Here is a 21622-nt window from a genome sequence, read left to right on the forward strand (position 1 = left end):
CACATATTACCCTTATAACTAACAGAGGGACACATGGACGGCTAGGATTAAAAGAAATCATTCAATTTAAATCATACCCAATTATAAGGTGATCTGCCCTGCCCAAATTAATTTGCCCGATCCAATTAATATTATCCGACCCAATTTAAACTTCAAAGATAAAAAATCAGAGGACCTGTAAATGTAATCCAATTTGCAAACAAAATTAGTAGTTTTTTGGTTTACTCCATCTCTTTCACTGGATCTATATAATAATTAACAGACACTAGGGAGAGTACAAAATTATGGATGAGCTGAGTGCTGATGCCAAGGCCAGCAAATTCATGTCCTCTTACTCTTCTTACCTTCTTGGAAAGAGCCGCTACTATCTATGCCGATTGCTCTTCTATTGTCATAGATAATATTTTATTTAGTGACAAGGTAGAGATTGCACTGTCATGGAAAGTTTTTAGAAATGTTTTCAGTTGGAGATGGTAAACATTTTGATCCTTATAAATTAAAGCATAAAGCACAAATAAAATTCTTTAGGTTTTTTATGGTTGAATTTTAAAATTGGATCAAATGATATTAATTGGATTGTGTAAAATTGATTCGGGTGGGGCGGATTACCTTACAATTGGGTGTGGTTTAAATTGGATGGTTTCTTTTAATCCTAGCTGTCCATATGTCCATCTGTTAGTTATAAGGCAAATATGTGTCAAAAGTATAACGAAAGGATATATTTAGCCCGAAAATATAACTAGGAATATATTTAAACTATTTCCAATAATACAGGAGTATATTTGACCACTGCCAAAAAAAAAAAAAGGTACGGAGGGAGTATGTCTTTTTATTATGACGCGACACACTAAATTAAAATACAGTAAAGTCCTTTTTCTTTTTAATTTTTTCACATTCGTCTTACCATAGTACCAGTAGTACATTATCCCTTGATTGACGCCATTGTAAAGCACAACTAGACCTCCAGAGAGACCAATGGTGGTCGGAGGAGCTGTAGTAGATTGCCTCTCTAAATGTGGAAGTTCGTTCGTTGCTAGGTCCTCTTCATCATCAATTTGTGGAATTGGTTTGAGGCTGAATCTGAATTCGAATTTAACAAGGACAATTAGACCTCGCCGAGCTGTTGTTGGATTGTGTGTTGCTAGTTTGATAACGAATTCCGATTCGTTCGAAGTTGGGAGGCTTATCGGTAGCTATGGCTTCATGAACGTCACAAGGTCAGTGGGTGGAGAGGCACTCCAACTCGAACTATATTTTTGTGTATAATAATTGATAGAGGAAAAAAATTTAGCACAATTGTTTGGATTGTTAGTTGTTACCTATTGACTATTGTATTATATTGTGTTGTTAATTTAAAACAATATTTATTTTGATTGATGCATCCTTAAATTCATAATTGTTGATCCTTAGTTAATGGCGAAAAGTCCTATTTTGTGTAATGATAGATTTGGTGCGATGGTGTGTTACTTTATTTTTTTCTTCTCATTTTTGTCTTTATTTGTTATATAATAATTCTATTTTATCTTTTATTCTACCTGTACAATATCTCTACCTCTTACCTTATTTTTCGTGTAGGTGTATCTTCAAATTGTTGATGTGTGACACTATGTAACCTGAAACGTTATAATCTATTCAAAATGTTGTATTCATTAAAACAACATAGTAGATACAATACAACATGATACCTGATGAAGCAAATATGTAACAATAATCCAATCAGTCTATACTGTATAGAACACCGCCTCAGGATTTTTCGGTTACAAAAATTACAATTTAAACTTGACACTTTATAGTTGATAGTACTTAGTAGATGTAGCATTCACTTCCTTTCAAATTCTTCGTGTCTATTCATGATGCCTTTTCTTTTTAGGATTCATACCATTTAATTATCTTAATTTGGCTTTGTTTTTTATAGTTACTCGGGGCTTCAATCCGGAATGGGGATGGATTATGCAGTATCAGAAGATATACGGAACTTTAAAGTACAAGATATTGGAGAAGGAAGTGTCAAGATCAGGTGCAAATTCCTTTTTGGGATGATATGCTTACTAAATTGTTGAATTTGGATAATGTAGTTAATAGTGGTTTGTTGTTACCATTATTCTTTCTGCTGATATTATCATCCGCAGTTCTTTTGCAGGCTTTATGAAGGAAGAGTAGCCCAAGGTCCACTTAGAGGAACTCGGGTTATTTTTAAGGTGATTTCCATTTCCATTCTTTTCCATGTTGTTATTTTTATTGTCTGGCTTGAATTGGAACTCTTTCCTTAGCTTAATAACCATTGCATAGCTGAGATTACTTGCTTCCAAGTGATGATTAGGTGACATAAATTTTTAGGTTATTTTGTCATTACTGCTATGCTTCTACTTCTTGTACTCATGTTACTATACCTAGTAGGATAACGGATATATGCAAGTTGATGTAATAAACTTGGGATATCCCACTGTCGAATGTTTATGGGAACTCTTGTTGATCCTTGCTTAACCTTGTTCGACTTCCCTATTGGTGGGATTCATCTTCTCCCGCATTCATACTCTTCTACATATCTTACTCCTTACTGTCTTTTTTCAAAGAAAAGAATGGGAATCTGAGTTCTACCTTTCTAAGTATGCTCATCAGTCATTGCAATGCTTTTGGTGTCTAAGAATTCAATATGTAGGATCTTGAGGCAAATATGAGTATACAGATACTCAAAAGAGTTTAATTCAAAGCCTGTATCTTTGATGTTAGCTTCCTCTCTAAGCTTCTTCAGCAGCCACTTTATCATCTTTCCCTACCTCCCGTAGAACTTTTATATGATCAGAAGTGTTATATGATGCAGGTATATCCTGGACAACAAGTTGGTGGAATTGAGGCTGACATGATGGCTGCGAATGAGCTAAATGCTCATGCTTCCCTTCAAGTAATATTATAATTCTTTGGTTGAATCTGTAGCATTTATGGAGTTATCTTTCTTGGATCATTGTTGGTTAAATACCTCAAATAAGAATCTTTTCTTTTTTGAATTTTCACAGAGCAACCCCAAAGATGTCTGTCCACATATTCAAGCACTTCTAGGAGGATTTGAGACAAAAACAGGGGAGCAGGTATGTTTCTGTTTTCTGTCAGTTGTAAACAGATCCGATGTGATTTCTTGCTTTTGACATATGTTTCTGATGACATCCTGGATTCTTTTGCTCTTTTAGTGGCTTGCTTTTAGGGATATTGGAAAATATAGTGCTGCAGATTATGCTAAAATTACTAGTGAAAATATGTCAAAAATGATTGGTGGGGGAGAACAAAGATTGTGGAACCCGTTTGAGCTGGATCTGACCATAAAACGCAGAAGGTATTTCGTTGTTAGGCTACTTCACGGCACTATGAGAGGTCTGTCCTATATGCATGACAATGACAGATTACACCAAAGTCTTGGTCCTGCATCTGTTGTCCTAAAGTAGGTTTCCTCCACCACTTTCCGTTTTTTCCTTTCATTTGATTCTTCTGTTTTTTGGGGATACGGTGGAGGGTTGTTCCTTAAACATTAATACTAATACCTCTATCGGAATCATGATTTTGTTGCAAAATACCAGTACAGTTGTTGAGAAAGATGCTCCATATCTAATTCCTCGGCTCCGGGATCTCGCCTTTTCTGTTGACATAAGGTATCCTCATTACATAGCTTGCTCGCCGACAGCATTAACGTCATGAGGCAACAAATGACAATCAACGTATATCTTGAAACCTGCATGTGATCCCACTTTCCTCTGTGTTGATTTTGGATGATATAAATATTCTTGTGATTGACTATCTCTGAAGAATATACTATTAGATACTGCCAATTACATTTAGAATGCTGGAAAAGCTGAATAGTCTTTTTGTTGGCTGTAATGCTATTTAACTTGACAATGATTGGTTGATGTATGAAGTATATGCAAATTAGTTGGTAAATGGTAACTACTTCTCTTCTGTATTCTGTTTTAATTTTTGTTGTTTGTACCTTTTGAGGTGTTTCTGGCTACTTCCTTAAGGAGTATCTTCCAAAGCCACTAGAGACGAGCAATCCACATAACGCAACTATAGTTAAATTGATTTAATTACTTGTTTCCCTTATGAGTTTTGACTACCATATGGTGACGTTTCTTCTCGGATATTTGGGCAGTGAAGGTGTTAAAAGTAAAAAAAAAAAAGAAAAGAAGATAGCTAAATGACCATCAAGATTGACATTTTATAACCTTTTGGCTTTATAGGTATTCTCAACTCAAAGATCGTCCTAATATCTTGTCAGAAGGACTTTGGAGACGGGCATCTGTTGCTGGAGCGTCTAATCCTTTGGAAAGGAGAGCTTTTGGAATAGCAGATGACATGTACATTCGGCGAGTACAATAGCTTTTCGTTGGGTTAAAATTTTAGGTTTCTCATATCAATTATTGTGTTATTTGCAGATATGAAGCTGGACTGCTTTTTGCTTATTTAGCCTTTGTTCCATTTTGTGAAGCAGGAGTCATGGACAGCATATCATTGCGGGTTTGTGACCTGTACAATTATTTAAATGTTTTATCTTCTGATCTTATTTGGGTTGTTGCTGATTATTGTCCTCTGTTATTCTTCTGTCATCCCGTTGCAGAGGCTTCTGGAAAATACTTTTCAACTTGATCTTCAAGCTGCAAGGGAGTAAGAGACCTCACTTTGAATTCTATGGTTTGAAATAGAACTAAAAATGACCAAAATTTGGACAGGCTTAAGGTCATACAATGTTTATGTGGTTTACCATGTTTTATTGGCCGACAAAGTTAAGTCCATAGCTAGGAGTTGTAGAGATGTAGGGTCTGGAAGGCACCCCTCCACCCCAAACCCACCCGTTCGCGAGAGAGATAGAGAGAGATGACAATGAAATGCAAAAGGACGTTACTGTGGTCTAGTGAATTTTGCTAGTAGCCCCTTAAGTATAACCGCTATTTATGTTTGATTCAAGTTGAGAGATTTTTTATTTGATTTTGTTTGGTCCTTGTACATTTCCCACCTTCTCGAGTCGACTAAACACACATACATCATCAGTTCCTATCAAGACCATTCATTCTTATATTTGACAGGTATTGTTCTGCTGATGATCGCCTGCTAGAAGCAGTCAAGTTTCTTGATCTAGGTGATGGTGCTGGCTGGGAGTTACTACAGGTTGAATATCTCAAATATTGCAACCAATATTTTCTGTTTCCATTTTACTTTTTTGAGTCTGCAAATGACACGAAGCACCGTGACTATGAGGAAGAGTGCTTTAAAGTTTGTCTTAGTTTCAAAGCAACTCGTTTTTCCCATCAAGTTTCTTCATACTATTACTTCAAACTATGCAGGCAATGCTAAATCGTGACTACCGTGGGAGGCCAATCGCGGAAGCTGTAGTAAACCATCGATTCCTGAGTGGTACTTTCCTGTAAGATCACACCGAATTTGAATTGTACATATATTGTGTGCTGATCCATATGGAGATGAGAACCCACAGCACCAAACTACACCAATTATCAACCATGTATGTTTCAACATTGTCTCCAATTTTGTAGTTCAAATCCTTATTTTGATTTATTTGTCGAGTTTCATGATGAAGTTCCAATCCAACTAAACAAAGGTTGAGGGGTGGGTGTATGAATCCTGGAAAGTTCTATTGAATCGTAAAACTGTTGCATGTTAGACAAGAATTTGCATTATAAATTCAAGTTAATCTAATGTTTCTACCATATTGAAACTAAAATGTTTTAACAATCTGATAGTAGGCATCCAACATTCTCTGGATCTTTACTTGCTCAACACATATTTTACTACAGTGATTCAGCCAAAAGAAAAGGAGTTTGATCAATAAAATAATTCGCGTGCTTTTTAAACCCTCTCATTTACTGGTAAACAATATTTAGATTGAGCATCGAAAAAGAACCACCAAAAGTGAATAGGGTGGACAAATTGATAAAATAGGAATATTAGATAATAAAGGCATCTCCAACCCTACTCTCTATTTTACTCTTCAAATATAGATTCTCTATTTTTTCAGATAATTAATTTCAACCTAATTCTCTATTTTACTCTCTAAAAATGAATTTTTTTCTCTTTCCTCAATATTATATTATTATTTTTATTTCTTGTTTCATAATATAAATCATTTCTTCTTTTTGCAGATAATTACCCTATAATCTATATAATCTTCGTGTAATATAAATTTTGTTCTTTTCAAATTTTTCATTAAATATAAAATTCTATTTTATTCTAAATTTCTAAATAAAATAAATTACAACAAATATTATGTATAATACATACTAACAAACAATTCAAATAAAAGTGCAATCATTGATGAAATACAATTACATAATAAATAAAGCATTATCGTAAAATTTAATTTTAAATTTTACATAAATACTCGACTTTCAAGACTATTATGTTGCTCCCATAATGCTCTATTAATGCATTACGGAGTTTAAAATGAGCATTTTTTTATGTGTAGCTAAAAATTGTTTAAATTAACAACTTCATCTTGTATCCAATTATTTCGTGTACAAATTTACTACCCCTATTCCATTTTGAATTATTGCAAAAAGTATTTTTATGCTCATTAAAAAGTGTAGTTTAATAATTTATCACTATAACATAAAAGTAGATTGTTTGAATTATCATGTAGATTTTGTGTATTCTTCATAGTGAAAAATAATTAAAATTTTAAATTAAATATTTAAAGTGACAATTTTTTTTAAAAAAAAATTAAAATAATTATTAATTCGGGATGAAAATAGTATACTTATCAATAGTATGTTTTTTAAGATGTTATATTACTTAGAAAATAATTCAACTATTAAAGACTTAATTAATAGTCTCATATAATATAAATATTATTAAAATAGTTTGAAATTACATATTTAAAGTGATTTTTAAACAAATAAAATAGAAAATTATTAATTCGGATAAAAATAGTAACTTGTCAATAATATGTTTTTAGATGTTATATAGAAAATTAATTACAAATAATAAAAACTTAATTAATGATACAATAGAAATAATATTAAAATAATCAAAAAGTGAAATAGAGAAGTGAATAAACTACTATTCACCTCTCTATAAATGGAGGATAGAGAGTAATATGAAGGGGGGTTGGAGAACCAATTCTCTATTTTACTTTCTAAATATAGAGAATAAAGACTAAATTAGAGATGGATCGGATATGGTCTTAAGTAAGCAATCACATCAAATCAATCATTATAATAAAATAGGACTTCTTGTTTGTTTCATAATGGTAGATTTAACAAGATGATATAATAGAATTTAAATAATAATCAACACAAGGAAAAATCATTTGGATGAGTGTATTTTCGTTACTGATTTTAGCGTACTTTTTATTTATTATCATTTATAGCTGAACTATATAAATTTGCAATATGTATTAAAATGAATCATGTATGCAATACATATGTATTATAACTGTTTTAAAATATATTATGTTTGTTTGGTAAGAAATTGACACATTATATTAAAATGTGTGATTCATCAATAAAACTTGTATTATATGTGTTTTATCAAGTGAAAAAGTGTTATTGTTATAAATGATAAATATTTTCTTAATATAATATATTTATGTAAATTTATCTAAAAAAATAAGTATTATATTTAAGCTAACAACACAATGCAATATGTAACCATCATCCAATCAAGCAGTAAAACACATGACAAAATTGCAGTCTTGTTTGCAAAAATAAATGCAATGATAGATAAAAGTTGAGCATAAAGAACTAAAATAGGTTAATTCAAAAGGAACACCATAGGAGTATACTTTCAATTTATTAAGTACAAGATACTTCGAAGAAAGTGAAAAGCAAGTTCTATTGAATAGCTACAAGGAGTGGATGTTGGCTCTCATTATATTTACAAAAGATATAATTATTCATAAAAACAATATATTATGTATATATGATTATAAAAAATATGTATATAATTTCTCCGTTCGGTGATTTCTTTGAATAAAACTAAAATTAAACCAATTATTATTAATTTTAAAAAATATAAAACTAAACCAAATCATATTTGATTTGATCTCATATTTTAAAGTGAAAATTTCTAATATGACATATATTATACTAATATTTTCGAGTTATAGCAGTAGATTTAGACTTTCAAGTTATAACATTAAAAATTTCAGGTTGTAACATATTATTAAAAAAATAATAATTAGTAATTAAAAACATTTGATTTAAAAAGAATAAAAAGATAAAAAAAAAATTAAAATAAAATGTTTTTGAAGGAAAAAATGAAAAAAACGGAAATAGGGATTATCTTAAATTTGAATTAATTTAAGATAATTATTAATTAGCATGAATTTTATCTTAAATTTGAATTAATTTAAGATAATTATTAATTAGCATGAATTAAGGGATTTCAAACTAATTAAGAATATTCAGTTTCCTTAATTCACTCCAATTTGTTAAAATTAATTTAAAAATTAGATTTTATCCATTTTTCTTTCACGTTTCTCTCTCTTCGTTTTTCTTCCAGAAATTGTCACTGGCGACAAATTGATTTTTTTTTTGTTGAAAAAACGTGTTTTTTTTTGTGATGGACAACTACGTATCAATATTAATTAAACATGGCGGAAGATGGGTTGCTTCAGGTGAGTATTTTTAATTGTTTACTATTTTTATTTGGATTTCAATGAAATAGAAAAAAAAAATGAAACTGTAAATCGCCACTATATTGAATGTGATATTTTTTTTTGTATAAACAATACGTTTTGTTCATAATACTTATTAGTTGTTGTGAAATTGTAATATTAGTGATTTTCTTGATAAGTTTCTGTTTTTTGGTAGTGGTTTAGTGTCACCATATTATTGATAACTGGTTTTTTTCTTGGTAAGTTTCTGTAATATTATTGATTACTGGTTTTTTTCGTGAAAAAATGAATTAAAATGTATAGTTTTGAATGAATTTGTTAGTGTAATTGTAATTAATTTGGTACGAAAGTGTATTGAAGAATTGTATGACAGTTGTTTTAAGTGGGTATGAAAGTGTGTTAACTAGTTAGTAAAAAAAGTTATTTTGAAGTTTGAATAAGTGTATTAAAAATGTTTTAAGTTGGTATGAAATGTGAAATGTTATTGTTTATATAAGTTTTGTCAATTATGTATAAATTTGTGTGAAAGGAATGAACTATTTGGTATGAGAAATGTATAAATTTGGTATAAATGATGATTGTATGTATGAAATTTGTATTAAGTGGGTATGAAATCTGAAATTTTATTTTTTAATGAAATATGTTTGTAGTTTACTGTTTGAATGATTTTTGTATGAAAAAATAATGACAAGTGTGTATAATTTTGTTTTTTTTTTGTATTATGTAAGACTAATTGTTATTTTTTTTTTTTAATGAAACAGGGAAATATGTTGATTTTCAGATGGAGGGGATTATATATGAGTAATCTAGTCTTTATAGTGGTCTAGTAAGTGCGATAACATCGCAATTAATGATAGATGTTAATATTCACAATATAGAGATGAAATATATAGTTAGTGATAGATGCCCCCCTGTTAGTATCCACAATGATGTTGGTGTGCGGGTTTTTTTAGATCAAAAGAAAGCTAATGTAGATTTCTTTACGATTTCATATACTTGGAAATAAAATTTATTCCAAATTAATATATAAGATAGTGTAACTATTTGTACATGTTTCCGATTTCAGATTTCAGATTTCAGATTTCATATACATGATTCATTAATTATTCATACAGATTTCATATACTAGAAAATAAAATTTATTTCAGATTAATATATAAGATAGTGTAAATATTTGTACAAATTTCAGATTTTAGATTCCAGATTTCATATACGCGATTCATTAATTATTTATACAGATTTAATATACTTGGAAATAAAATTTATTCCAGATTAATATATAAGATAGTGTAAATATAGTGTAATATATAACAAACTTTATACCAATCTTATTCAAGTTTCATTCCAACACGAACTTCAGTTTATATCACACATATTATACTAACAATAAATCAATTTCATATAATCACACAATGTATATCATTTGTTTAACAATATTATATCACAATTAATACAATATCCAACCATCAAACATTAAATTGAGTGTCATACACATATTAATCAAATTTCACACACGTTTCATCCATTAATTGTACAATTTGGATTCACACTGATATTTTAAAATAGTGAATCCAAATGGTATGAAATCTGTATATTACTAGTATCCTGAAATTATAATAGCCAAACAGTAATTCATATGTAGATCGTATCTGATTGGAAGAAAACATATGATATTATATATCATCAAATACTTAAATACAAAAAAGCTGTTCAAAAGTAAAAAAAAAAAACATGTAATTCTAAAAAAGTAGAAGGTGCAATCAACTATTTCAAATTTCTTGTACATGGTCTTGGTGTAGGATAATTGGTGGTATCCGGAACATGTTCTTTTGCTATGCGAGGTCCACCAAATTTGCTAGCAATCGTACCAGTAACTTCACTCTCACTGATCGCGCCATTCTCACTCTTTGTATATACAGTTAATAGACAATCACACTACTGTTAAAACACAATTCATACCATTTGTATACCACTATTATATCACAAATCATACAATATCCAACAATCAACTGTTTAATCAGAATCATACACATATTAATCAGATTTCATACACGTTTCATTCAAATAATTATTTCGAAAATAATATAAGAATAATGTGATATTTTTAGGAAAAAATCAGTAGTTTTAATAATGTGAAAATAAATTGAATATAATATTTACCCTAACAATTTTTTTTGTCTTTTTTAGGTGTTGGGACTTCTGATTCCTTTTTTTTTTGGATCTTCTTGTAGATGGTTTTGACGACTGAGCAACTTCAACATTCATTATTTTTTTCTTTTTTTCTTTTTTGATTCAGTAACAAAATCAGAATCAGAATCAGAATCAAAAGGGGTTTCAACATTTTTCCCCTTCCTCTTCTTCCCCTTTCGATTTATCGGACTCACCCTTTTATTTGAGTCATTTTTTTTTCTGTTTTTGATCTTTCAATAGAGATGAATTACCCCTAGCCGGAGTTTCAACAATATTTGGCAGCGGTGTTTGAGTCAAAATGTTGAAAGATGGAGCATGAACTTCATCCGTAGAAGTTCCTTCGACTAATCGAGGGATCTTTCGAGGAGTTACAACCGTTTTCTTCGACATGATTTTGTTGAAAAAACTAAATTGAATGGAGGATTGTAAAGTTAGTGTAGTTTGGTGGTGAGAAAGATGTGATAGATGAAGGTAAAATTGGGCTAGTGTGTTAATGGCATGTAGAACTGGATGAGCGTAGGGGGAGGGGGGAGGGATTGATGTATGGGAGGTGGTAACGGTAAAGAAGGAAACTTGTTGTAGGTGAATCCTTATATCTATGTAACTGATAATTTCAGATTTAAAAAAGGAACAGAAATCAATTTAATTACATATTATTAATTAATAATACTAAACCATAAATAGATTAATCATTTATTAAATAAATGGAAATTGATTTTTAAATAAAATTAATTGGAGTGTAACGGTAAAAAAGGAAGTCTAATCAATGTAAATCCCTAAATTCGTGTAACTGATAATTTCGATTTTAAAAAAGGAACTGAAATTATATTAGCTAGCTATTAATAATTAATAATATAAAAATATAAAGAGATTAATTATTTTTAAATAAACCTGTAATTAATTTTTAAATAAAGTTAAATTTAAGTAATATGTTATAACCCGTAAATAAACTGTTATAAGTAAGAATATTTTAAGAATGTGTTTAAAACTTGTAATATTGACCCTTAAATGTGTATATGGTGTGATTTTTCCTATTTTAAACCCGATCACATGTTATAACAAATAGTTTCATACTCTTGTATGAGCATGAAACTCTTAATAAAAAATTGAAAGAAATATTGAAAACACTTTTAAACTTGACAAAAAATTAATATTATATGATAGTGTATTTAAGTCCAGTTAGTCAATTATTACTGTGCTAAATTTCCTTTTTTTTTCCCTCTTAATTGTGTAGCTCTTGTCATAAAAACAAATTACCCTCACCATTTATTTATTTATTTTTAAAAAACATTATCCCATATAATTTGAATAAAAAAATAATGGATCTGCAAAATCTTAGTTAATTGAGGCAACTAAGATATTTGGATGCACCGGCAAAGTTGTATCGCTGAGTCGTCGACGGGAAGAAAATTGAAAGAGAATTGGATTCCTTCTTCATTTTCAGTCAAAGGATTTTTATCTCCGACGAAACAGAAAGGAATCGCTGATTTTTTTCCAATTTCTTTATCATTATTTATACATATACCTCTTTCTTGCTTCATCCAAAATTCAAATTCAACTGCTACATCTCAGGTAATTAATTGTTTGCTTCTGATCTAACAATTTTGGTATAGAGATCATGAAGTTCGGTTTCATTTTTCATACCCCTTTTGTTGGTTTCGATCAGTGACACTGTTGTTGTTGGGGCGATTGTTTTTCCTCGAGTTCAATTGGGTATTCTTTTGATTTTTTGTTTCTGGTTGAAAATTTTAGCTAAGTTTGGTAGTAGGTGGAACTTCGTAGCAGTTGTGGATGGCCGCTATAAGCCACACCATTAATTTCTTATACATTAGGAATTGGGTACTCGAAACTTGGTAATTGTGCAGGATTTAGAAAGGTCTTGTCTTTTTTATGTTTGATAACCTTGGTGTTGTGTGTAGGCCAGCTTGCACGCAACTCTACTAATTCCATGAGAAAGCTCTTGATTCACATTAGTGTGTTTCCTTTTCCGAACTTGAAGTAGAGACTTGTTAGAAGCTAGAATTTGGTTCAACCCAAAATGTATATTCTGAAGGTTGTTGTCAAATATTGAGTGGAAGTTCCTAGTTTTTTTATTGCCATCTATTATATGTTAACCTCCCAACTTTGAAAACAAACCATGAAGTCTGATGGGATCTTTCATCATTCGAGTCGCCAAGTTTTTAGTATACAAGTCTTGTATTTGATAGCCTAAAACCAAGTTCTGAATTTTTAGATACTAGAGACTTGGATAAGAGCTCTTCTACTCAAGAAAAAAGCTAATGTGTAGATTTGTGAACTTATTCAACCTCGCGTCCTTTTTATTTTATGTAGTACATATTTGGCGTGGTGAAAGCTGCTGGAGCTCCTATTACTAGAGGGATTGTTACTGGACAGCTTTAGTTGACTTTCTTGTGAGGCTTAGGTTTTATTCTACCTCACGTGTATAAAGCAATTGATGAAGAGAAAGAAATCAACTACTTGCAGAGATTAAATGGCCATTGTGGTTGATGATGTATAGATGGAGAGAACACTTCTCAAACGAGCTTTACAGATACACCAATTGTTTGCTGGGGATTGATACTAGATTGTGCGATGCTGAACCTCAAACTCTCTCACAATCCGCTCATACAATATAGACCAATACGAACCTCTGATTTAGAAGTACTTGAAAAAATTCACGGGGATCTGTTCCCGATCAGGTCAGATTATTTATTTCATGTTTGGGTCATTCAAGTACCATACTATTAGATATTGTCTTGATATTTCAAACCGGAGTGTGCTCACTTAACAAAACCTTTGGTTTTTAAAGCACACATCTAATCTTGTTAATAACTTTTTTTTCTTTTTGGATATTTAGATATGAGTCTGAGTTCTTCCAAAATGTTGTTAATGGACGGGACATTGTGTCATGGGGAGCTGTTGATCGTAATCGACCCAATGAGCAAAGTGACGAACTTATTGGATTTGTGACTGCCCGGACTGTTCTAGCAAAAGACAGTGACGTGAGTATTTCTGCCTTTTTACTCTTAGAATTTATCCTTGCAAAATTTTATTAATTTTGAATAACATATACCTACAGATAGAAGAATTTCTGAGGTATGACTCATCTAGATCAGAGCAAACACTGATTTACATCTTGACTCTAGGGGTTGCAGACTCTTATAGAAATCTTGGAATAGGTGAGGCTTTCTTTTCTCATACACACTCTTAGTTCTACTTCTATCTTTCATTTTATGACTTGCTAAATGTTCTGCACTTTTGGATTTTCAGCCAGTTCTCTCATTCGCGAGGTCATAAAATATGCCTCGAACATCCCAACTTGTCGAGCAGTTTACCTACATGTGATCTCATATAATAACCCTGCCATATACTTGTACAAGAAAATGTCCTTTCAATGTGTGAGGAGGCTGTCTGCCTTTTATTTTATTAATGGTCAGCATTACGATGCGTACTTGTTCATCTACTATGTGAATGGTGGTCGCTCTCCTTGCTCACCCTTGTAAGTGCAAACTTCCCTTTCTCTGAACTCACATGATGAGAGTTTCCTCTTTCATTATTGACCAATATGATTGATTAATTTATCATTTGTGAATATTATCCTGGTAGAGCCGTCATTTTTCAATTTCATGTCCCTCACGGTTCAAAAGAGTGTTATTAGTAAAAGTACACTGTCATTCTTTTGGAGTAAAATACATAAAGCACCCTTGAGAAGATGATCTGTTATTCACAGTTTTCAGCTTGAGGATTTGTTAGAGAGGCCATTGAGCAAATCTGCTGTTGCAAACTCTTGGGCCACTATATTTCCCAGGTTGTCCAATTCTATATTGAGAGTTCAACATGCTTTATGGATGCTTTCTGATTTTAAACTTGGAAAAATTGGGAAACCCTGGTAGAACTTAATTATCTTTACCTTTCCTCTTCTGTGGCACTGTTTTGTCTTGGTCGATTCAGTTTCAGTTAGAAAGAACAGAAATACATGTATTTGTGATGGGCAGTTGGCTTGATGCATTTAGGGGTCATGTGGTAGGGTGTATAAGAATAGTGTTGAGTAGAGTGTACTAATACTGACATTAGTAATGCGAAATTATTTCTTATGCATTGTTTGATTTGGTATATTAAAAATAACATGCATAATAATATTTACAAAAATACCCTCCACAAAGATGGTGGAAAGGAAGTGGAAAGGGATTTGAGAGGCAATTGTGTCTTTATCCGTGTTGATGTATGCATTAAACCTTGCATTACTAATACCATGGTTAGCTAGGTATTAGTTATACATAGCATAATACCAAATAGAGAGTTATACATAGGTTGAAAAATGTACCAAACAAGGTACTAGTAATACACAAAAGTAGTGCATGCATTAATTTTTGTAATGCACTCTAAAAAACGACCCCCTGGACTAAAAGAGCATCAAACATGTGAAACACGGAGAAGTGTGAGTTTTGGGGTTGTAGGGATGAAGATGGCCTCCTGCCCTCTTCTCAAAGTGGTTGCCTGAGATTGCTATCACATTGTAGTGCAGGATTCTTCCATACTTGAACTCCAAATTAGAAATAATAAAATTGATTCGAAAAAGCTTGGTGGGTAATAAGAATAGTTCGGGTGGGGAATTATTTTGAGGATAAAGAGAGGAATAGAATCTAATTCAGGTTCATTTTAACCGAAGAGTAGATCCAATATCACATAATCTATTTGAAATGATCCTTTAAGAGGCTCCTATCCAATATATCCTTGGGAGGAGAAGGCACAGTATTTACTATTTAGTTGCCAAGTTTCTTGGGAAGGGTGAAAAAAAAAAGAGAACTGGAACACGCTGTGTTGCGAAGAAAAATCCATTCTTTTTCTCACTTAGAAGGTGAAATCATCATAAGAAATGTTCTATGAAAGCATTGTTGCCTCCTGCATTTCTGAGCTAGTGATGACCTAATGATTATTTGTTCCAAGTTCCATAACATGATAGTAGTAGTCATGTTTGTATTGGTAAATCATTTTCACCTAATAGTCAGTGCCAGCTAGATCCCCGTGTGGGGTAAAAGCAGTTGATAAGCGCTAATTTACTTTTGCACGTTTTCCTTTAACTATGAAGTAAGCTTGAATCTGTCTTTTAATTGAAACAAATGAAAGTTTGAAGGTCGCAGTCCAGGATTTTCTTTTCAAACACAATGACAAGAACTGCTACAATTCAATCCCAGCTACTTTTCTAATGGATGTTACTATATGACAATTGTCCTTTTGAATATCAGAGAGCTCATTAAGCTTATAGTTGCTGGAGCAAAGAGTGGATTCAGGATGGTAGCTGCCAAGCTTTGGAGGAAAGAAGACAGAAAGCCTTCCAAGTGGTCCAAATGCAAGGAGTCTAGCTCCCTTCTTCCAACAAAACATAACAAGAGGATGCCGACCGAGGGTGCTCTGTCTCAATTTGTTTAATCCTCTACTAGCTTCTGCACTTAGTCGATATTGGAAATGGACGCAAACGTTGGAAAGAAATGTTATTTAATCTTCTATCTCGTCTTCTGTAACAGTGTGTTTTACCTGTACCCAGAAGAACAAACCATTTCTGATGTTCTTCATCTTCTGTGCTTGTGATTTACTTGTTGATATGTAAATTCTTTTGAAAAGTCACCCAAAAAATTTAATAATATGTGTCGAGAATTGAGATGAATTGACAGGACAAGAAAAGTTGCTCAGATGGTAAGCATCCTCACAATCAATCTTAAGGTTGTATGTTCGAATACCCTAAGAAATTGCTCAAGTTTGTTCATCATTGCACTTTTGTTCTATTCTTTCACTTTATTGTTAGCAAAACAAATCATCTTGTATTTTATTCTTGTCATTAAGAGAGTTGCAATGTGAAATTGGTTGACTCTGCGTGCCCAAATTATTCAAGAGAAAAGGTATTCTCTTTGGAGCTCTGATATGTTCAGGAGCAAAATATACGATATTTTTGCTAAGTAACTAAGTGCATAATGCATAAATAAACGAACATTTAAATTTTGCCTCAGCTCACAAATATACTCCAACTTATTTGCCATCGAACTTTTAGAAAAAGCTCATTTATGTCATTCGTTAAAAGTTTGATTCATCTATACTATTGATGTTAAAGAAAAGATTCATCCATGCCATTTTTCTTAACTTAGATTTTGCAAGTAAATATCTCAAAAGGTCATCCAACTTTGAGGAATTATCTTGTAAATCCTTGGATAAGTACTTACCTTGAAGGAGAATTTTGAAAAAGATTTCAAAGAATCTTGAATAGAAGTCTTATGCTTTGATTTTTTTTAGGATTTTGACTTGGAGTTTGAGAGGGAAGAGAATTGGGGATTAAGAGATGAAAATCTGATTGTTTTGGATCTTTTATTAGTCAATAAATTTGTTTAAGGTTTTCTTAGGGGTAAAAATACAAAAACGACCCTTTTTAGTAGTTTTTTTCCCGTCGGTTAAATCTGCACCGTATCAAGTTAATAAAATTATCATAACTATTTACTCCGAACTTGGATTGATGCAAAATTAGTGGCGTTGGAAAGAAGACTCAAATACTTTCAATTTGATAGGTTATGGATCATGTAAATCTTCATATTCTAAGAGATATGGTTATTTGAAGTTGACCTAAGTAGAATCTTAAATTAAAACTTAATTGGTAAGGAAGCTTTCAACTCAACTTTGTGTTAGGGGATTCTTATGACCTTAATTCATTTACACACTAAAGAATTGACCTTAACACCTAAGCACAATTTAACAATCACCCGATACGATCTTATACACAAATGATGAACTGTTTGGATCTTACCTTAAAAACTTTCGGGGTGTACAACCATGAAATATAAATTTGAAAACATTCAAAACTCTATTTTAGTTTTCACTATCTATTCCTTAAAAAATCCAACATTCTTTTAGTTAAATAAAAAAGTAAAATTGAAGTGTACTACTCTCAAATTTAGTTGGTAATAATCAATAAAGTAGGCATTGTTTGAAGTAATAAGGGCTGGGTCAAAGGTAAGGTTAGTAAAGCGTCTATTTTAGGCCACAAAATTTTGAGCCTCGAAAAATTTTTAATAGTGAATTTTATGATTTTAATTTCACTCAATATTGAATATTATTTTAAAAAATAATATACAATTTAAATTAAAAAAGAAAGGAAAAAGAACTATCTACTTTTTTATGAGGAATATTTTAGAACTTCAAATTAAACAACTCAAATCTTCATATTTATAAATAAAGTTTTTATATAAGTATTCATGATATATTAAGTAAACAAATGTCTAATCTCCTATTAACTAGAATTAATTATTACTTTTCATTTCTTCATTTTGAAACTCATTAATAAAGTTCTAATATATCCTTTCTTTGTCAAACTCATTAATAAAGTTTTAATATATTCTAATTGCATGGAGCTGAATCGATAAATTTTTATTTCTTCCATTTTGAAAATCTATGAAGTTAAATAAATATTGATCTATACTATTTGATTTATAACTGTAATGATCGATTGAAATTTGTGATTTATAATAACACAGATCAAAATATGATAACAAAAATACTAACAAATATATTCTAATTGCAGTGAACATATTGGGGGAAACAGATCACTTAGTTTCACCATTGGAGTGAGTAAGAAGCTGAATCGAACAATAAAATTTTCATTGATTAGATCTATCAAATTAATGAACAGTAACCTAAAGTAGCAATTGGAAAACTATATCCTTATATATTCTAGAATTTTTACCAATTGCAGAATTTGTCCAAGAGCAAGCCAAAAAAGATGAATCATGTAACCCAGCAAAGAATTGAGGTTACATTGTGTCTAGTTTTGCCCAATTGATCTATAAAGTAAGCCAGATATATATAGTGTTAAAAATTCAACTTTTTAATGTTCCAAAATTATCATTTGCTCCAAAAATTTATTAATATTTCAAATCAATGTTTATTTTGTTGATTCTTACGAACAAAATTTAAAGAATAGTATACTTTAATTTTACTTTTTTATTAAACTAAAGAAATGTTGGATTTTTTCTGAATAGATTTGTGATACTATATTATATTTTTGTTATAAAATTTTGTTTATAGGGTGAAATTGTATTTAAAAAGAATTGGAGCAATTTTGGGTTTTTTACAACTAATGAATTTGTAATGTTTACGAGCAAAAAATACTAACTTAAAAATTTAAATTAATGTCCAAAAAAAAAACTTTAACTTCATTTATATCATTTTATCTTAAATGGTCAAATGAATCCTTAATAATTAATGTGTCAATTTTAATGTGACAAATAAAAATGAACGGAGTGAGTAACTAATAAGTAAACTATTTCTAAAAGTCAATCCAAATATCCTCCATATTAATGTTAGTTTTGCATCATATTAATATCTTTTAATATTTATGACCGAGAATAAAGATAGAAATAGGCAACATGTCATCCAAGAAATTTAATAATATATATCGAGAATTGTGATGATGTAATAGGACAATAAAATTGTAAACATCCTCACACATTCAATCTTAAAGTTGTCTGTTTGAATATTATAAAAAAATTGCTCAATTTTGTTCTTCATTGCACTTTTGGTCTATTCTTTCCTTTAATGTTAGCAAAAAAAAATTATCTTGTATTTTATTCTTGTCATTAAGAGAGTTGCAATGTGAAATTGGTTGACTCCGCCTGCCAAATTATTCAAGAAAAGAGGTATTCCCAAATTGGACCTCTCTTAGGTTCAGGAGCGAAAAATAATTTATTTTTGTTAAGCAATTAAATGCATAATGCATAAATAAACAAAAATTTAAATTTTACCCCATCTGACAAATATACCCCAACTTATAAAATGAATCATTTTTTTAAAAACAGATTCAACAATCAAAGATAAAAAACCTTTAAAAAAAATACTAGAAATTGATCAATTGCATTTGTGTGGAAGTGTTAACCAGCTAAAGTTCGTATTTTCCTTGCTTACATGTGGGCATGGGAGAGATACTATTGATATTTTTCGGGTTTCTAAATCAAATAGATAAACACAACGACCCTCAGTAAAATAGATGAATCCTTTCTTAATAAGATTGTTGCCTCTTGTCGAGCAACGTGTCCCCGTGAAACCACATAGGAAAATTGCAGTTTCGCCAATGTTTTCCATCTTTACCCATGCTTTTTCTTCAAAATCAAATCGATACACTAGAAAACCGTATACTTGGCTCAGGAGCCATCCATAATACAACTTGGTAACGCATAACAACATATCATTACCATCACATGAGGATTGGATGAGGTATTCACCCCACCTTGGCATTTCTAATAATTCCCCACCACCATACGCGCGTTGGTTAACCAATGGTGTAACTGTTACTATTCCCAAGTCATGATCTAGATCTAAATGTACCAGAATTGATCCTGGACATGTCAATCCGTAGAATTTTTCCTTGAAAACTGTGCAGGTTGTCAAATGACTTTGTTGACCCTCAATAATTATTTCTATATCGTGTTTATGAATTTTTTTATCATAACTTGGCTTGTAGAAGTAAAGTGAAGAAGGCGGGTCAAAGAAGAGAATACTACATTGATCACGATCGTGTGGTGGTGCGGACAAGAAGCATTGTAACTTGTCGGACCTAATATTTGAGAGTGGTGGCATCTGAATTTTGTCGTTTGAAATAGGATTCCAAATATAACAATCTCCAGAATCGTAGTCAAACAACATCAACGAGTCATGAGCACTCGCGCATATTTTTTTGTTTCGAAGCTCAAGTATAGTCCGATTCTTCGATAGACTGAAAAATGTATGTTTTTGCTTGTTGTCATCCTCATGAAAAAAATTAGCAAGCCAAGGGTGTGGTTGTGGGGAAAAAGGAACTTGACTATAGTATTCTTCCAAACTCATTATATTCAATTTTTTTCAAGCAAAGAATAATTTGTTTCTTTTTCTTCTCTGCAAAAACAAAAGAAGAGGATAATAATATTTTGTTAATAACTACAAAGAATTAAGTAGTATAGACGAATAGGAGAGTGTTTTAAGCCAAATTAATTAACAATTAAAAGATTAATCTATGGAACTTCCAAAGAAAGTAGTAAATCCGCGGTTTGTTTTCATCTTAGTGAATTAATCCAAACCTACAACCTTTTATATTGGAATTTGGACAAAATTCACAACTAGAAAACAAGAAAATTGCGAATATTTCGTAGCTAAATAACAAAATCTCATGTTAACCCATTTAGCTATGGATTTTAAGAAAACCAATTATTTAAGAACCTTTAGCGACAAATTTCATAGAAAAACACGTTTAGGATCCACACACATAAAAAAATTAATTGCAAATCTTGAAACTTATAATAATTACCTAAAATTAAGAAAACTAACAAACATGTAGCTAGAAATTAGAGCAAAATATTCAACATAGTACCGGTAAGGTATCAGAAGATAAAAAAAGGCAAAGGCATACATTACATAGTAGTAAATAATTAGATAAATAGATTGGGATCAGAAATTCACGTATAAATAATTTATTCAGAACTCGGTAACCATAGGAAAAAAATCATACCTCTTTGATCTGCTACCGTGAAGACTTATACAAATAATACGTGCTAAACAAATAAAGCAGCTTAAATAAAATTCAGTGACCAGTCCAAATACAATAAGGATTAAGGAAATAAAGGGGCGGCACTTTTAATTAAGGAAAGAATTCCATGGAATTCTAGTTCCTTTTCCTAGTTTACATGGAATAAGTAATTAAGTCCAAATAGTTGTAGAACTAGAATTTTCACTAAGGAATTTTAAAATTTAATTTGAAGAAATAAGCAAATAACTAGCTGAAAGGTTCGACATAAAAAATAATTATAA

The 21622-nt window shown here is 31.0% G+C and overlaps 3 protein-coding genes across 4 annotated transcripts in view; all 3 read left to right on the forward strand.

The window, feature by feature from the left end:
• LOC125813703 (cysteine proteinase inhibitor 6-like) overlaps positions 1-21622 on the forward strand; it is a 180455-nt gene that overhangs the window by 2382 nt on the left and 156451 nt on the right. The gene's annotated exons all lie outside the window — the stretch shown is intronic.
• Positions 899-5562, forward strand: LOC125813689 (uncharacterized). Its single transcript, XM_049493142.1, has 12 exons — positions 899-1217; positions 1916-2017; positions 2141-2198; positions 2822-2902; positions 3015-3086; positions 3186-3433; positions 3570-3641; positions 4227-4343; positions 4422-4503; positions 4604-4650; positions 5070-5151; positions 5328-5562. Exons 1-12 carry the CDS (start codon positions 976-978, stop codon positions 5409-5411), a joined length of 1287 nt encoding a protein of 428 aa, XP_049349099.1. The 5' UTR covers positions 899-975; the 3' UTR covers positions 5412-5562.
• Positions 12122-16469, forward strand: LOC125813702 (histone acetyltransferase MCC1). Of its 2 annotated transcripts, XM_049493154.1 has the most exons (7): positions 12122-12376; positions 13136-13503; positions 13662-13806; positions 13884-13983; positions 14075-14303; positions 14535-14612; positions 16051-16469. In XM_049493154.1, the coding sequence occupies exons 2-7, from the start codon at positions 13397-13399 to the stop codon at positions 16232-16234; spliced, it is 843 nt and encodes a 280-aa protein (XP_049349111.1). In that variant the 5' UTR covers positions 12122-12376; positions 13136-13396; the 3' UTR covers positions 16235-16469. The 2 variants fall into 2 exon arrangements, with proteins under 2 accessions (XP_049349111.1, XP_049349112.1); XM_049493155.1 differs by lacking the exon at positions 14535-14612.

The sequence above is a fragment of the Solanum verrucosum genome, unplaced genomic scaffold, assembly GCF_900185275.1.
Source record: "Solanum verrucosum unplaced genomic scaffold, falcon-dt-bn FXZP01000205.1, whole genome shotgun sequence".
Classification (NCBI taxonomy): domain Eukaryota; kingdom Viridiplantae; phylum Streptophyta; class Magnoliopsida; order Solanales; family Solanaceae; genus Solanum; species Solanum verrucosum.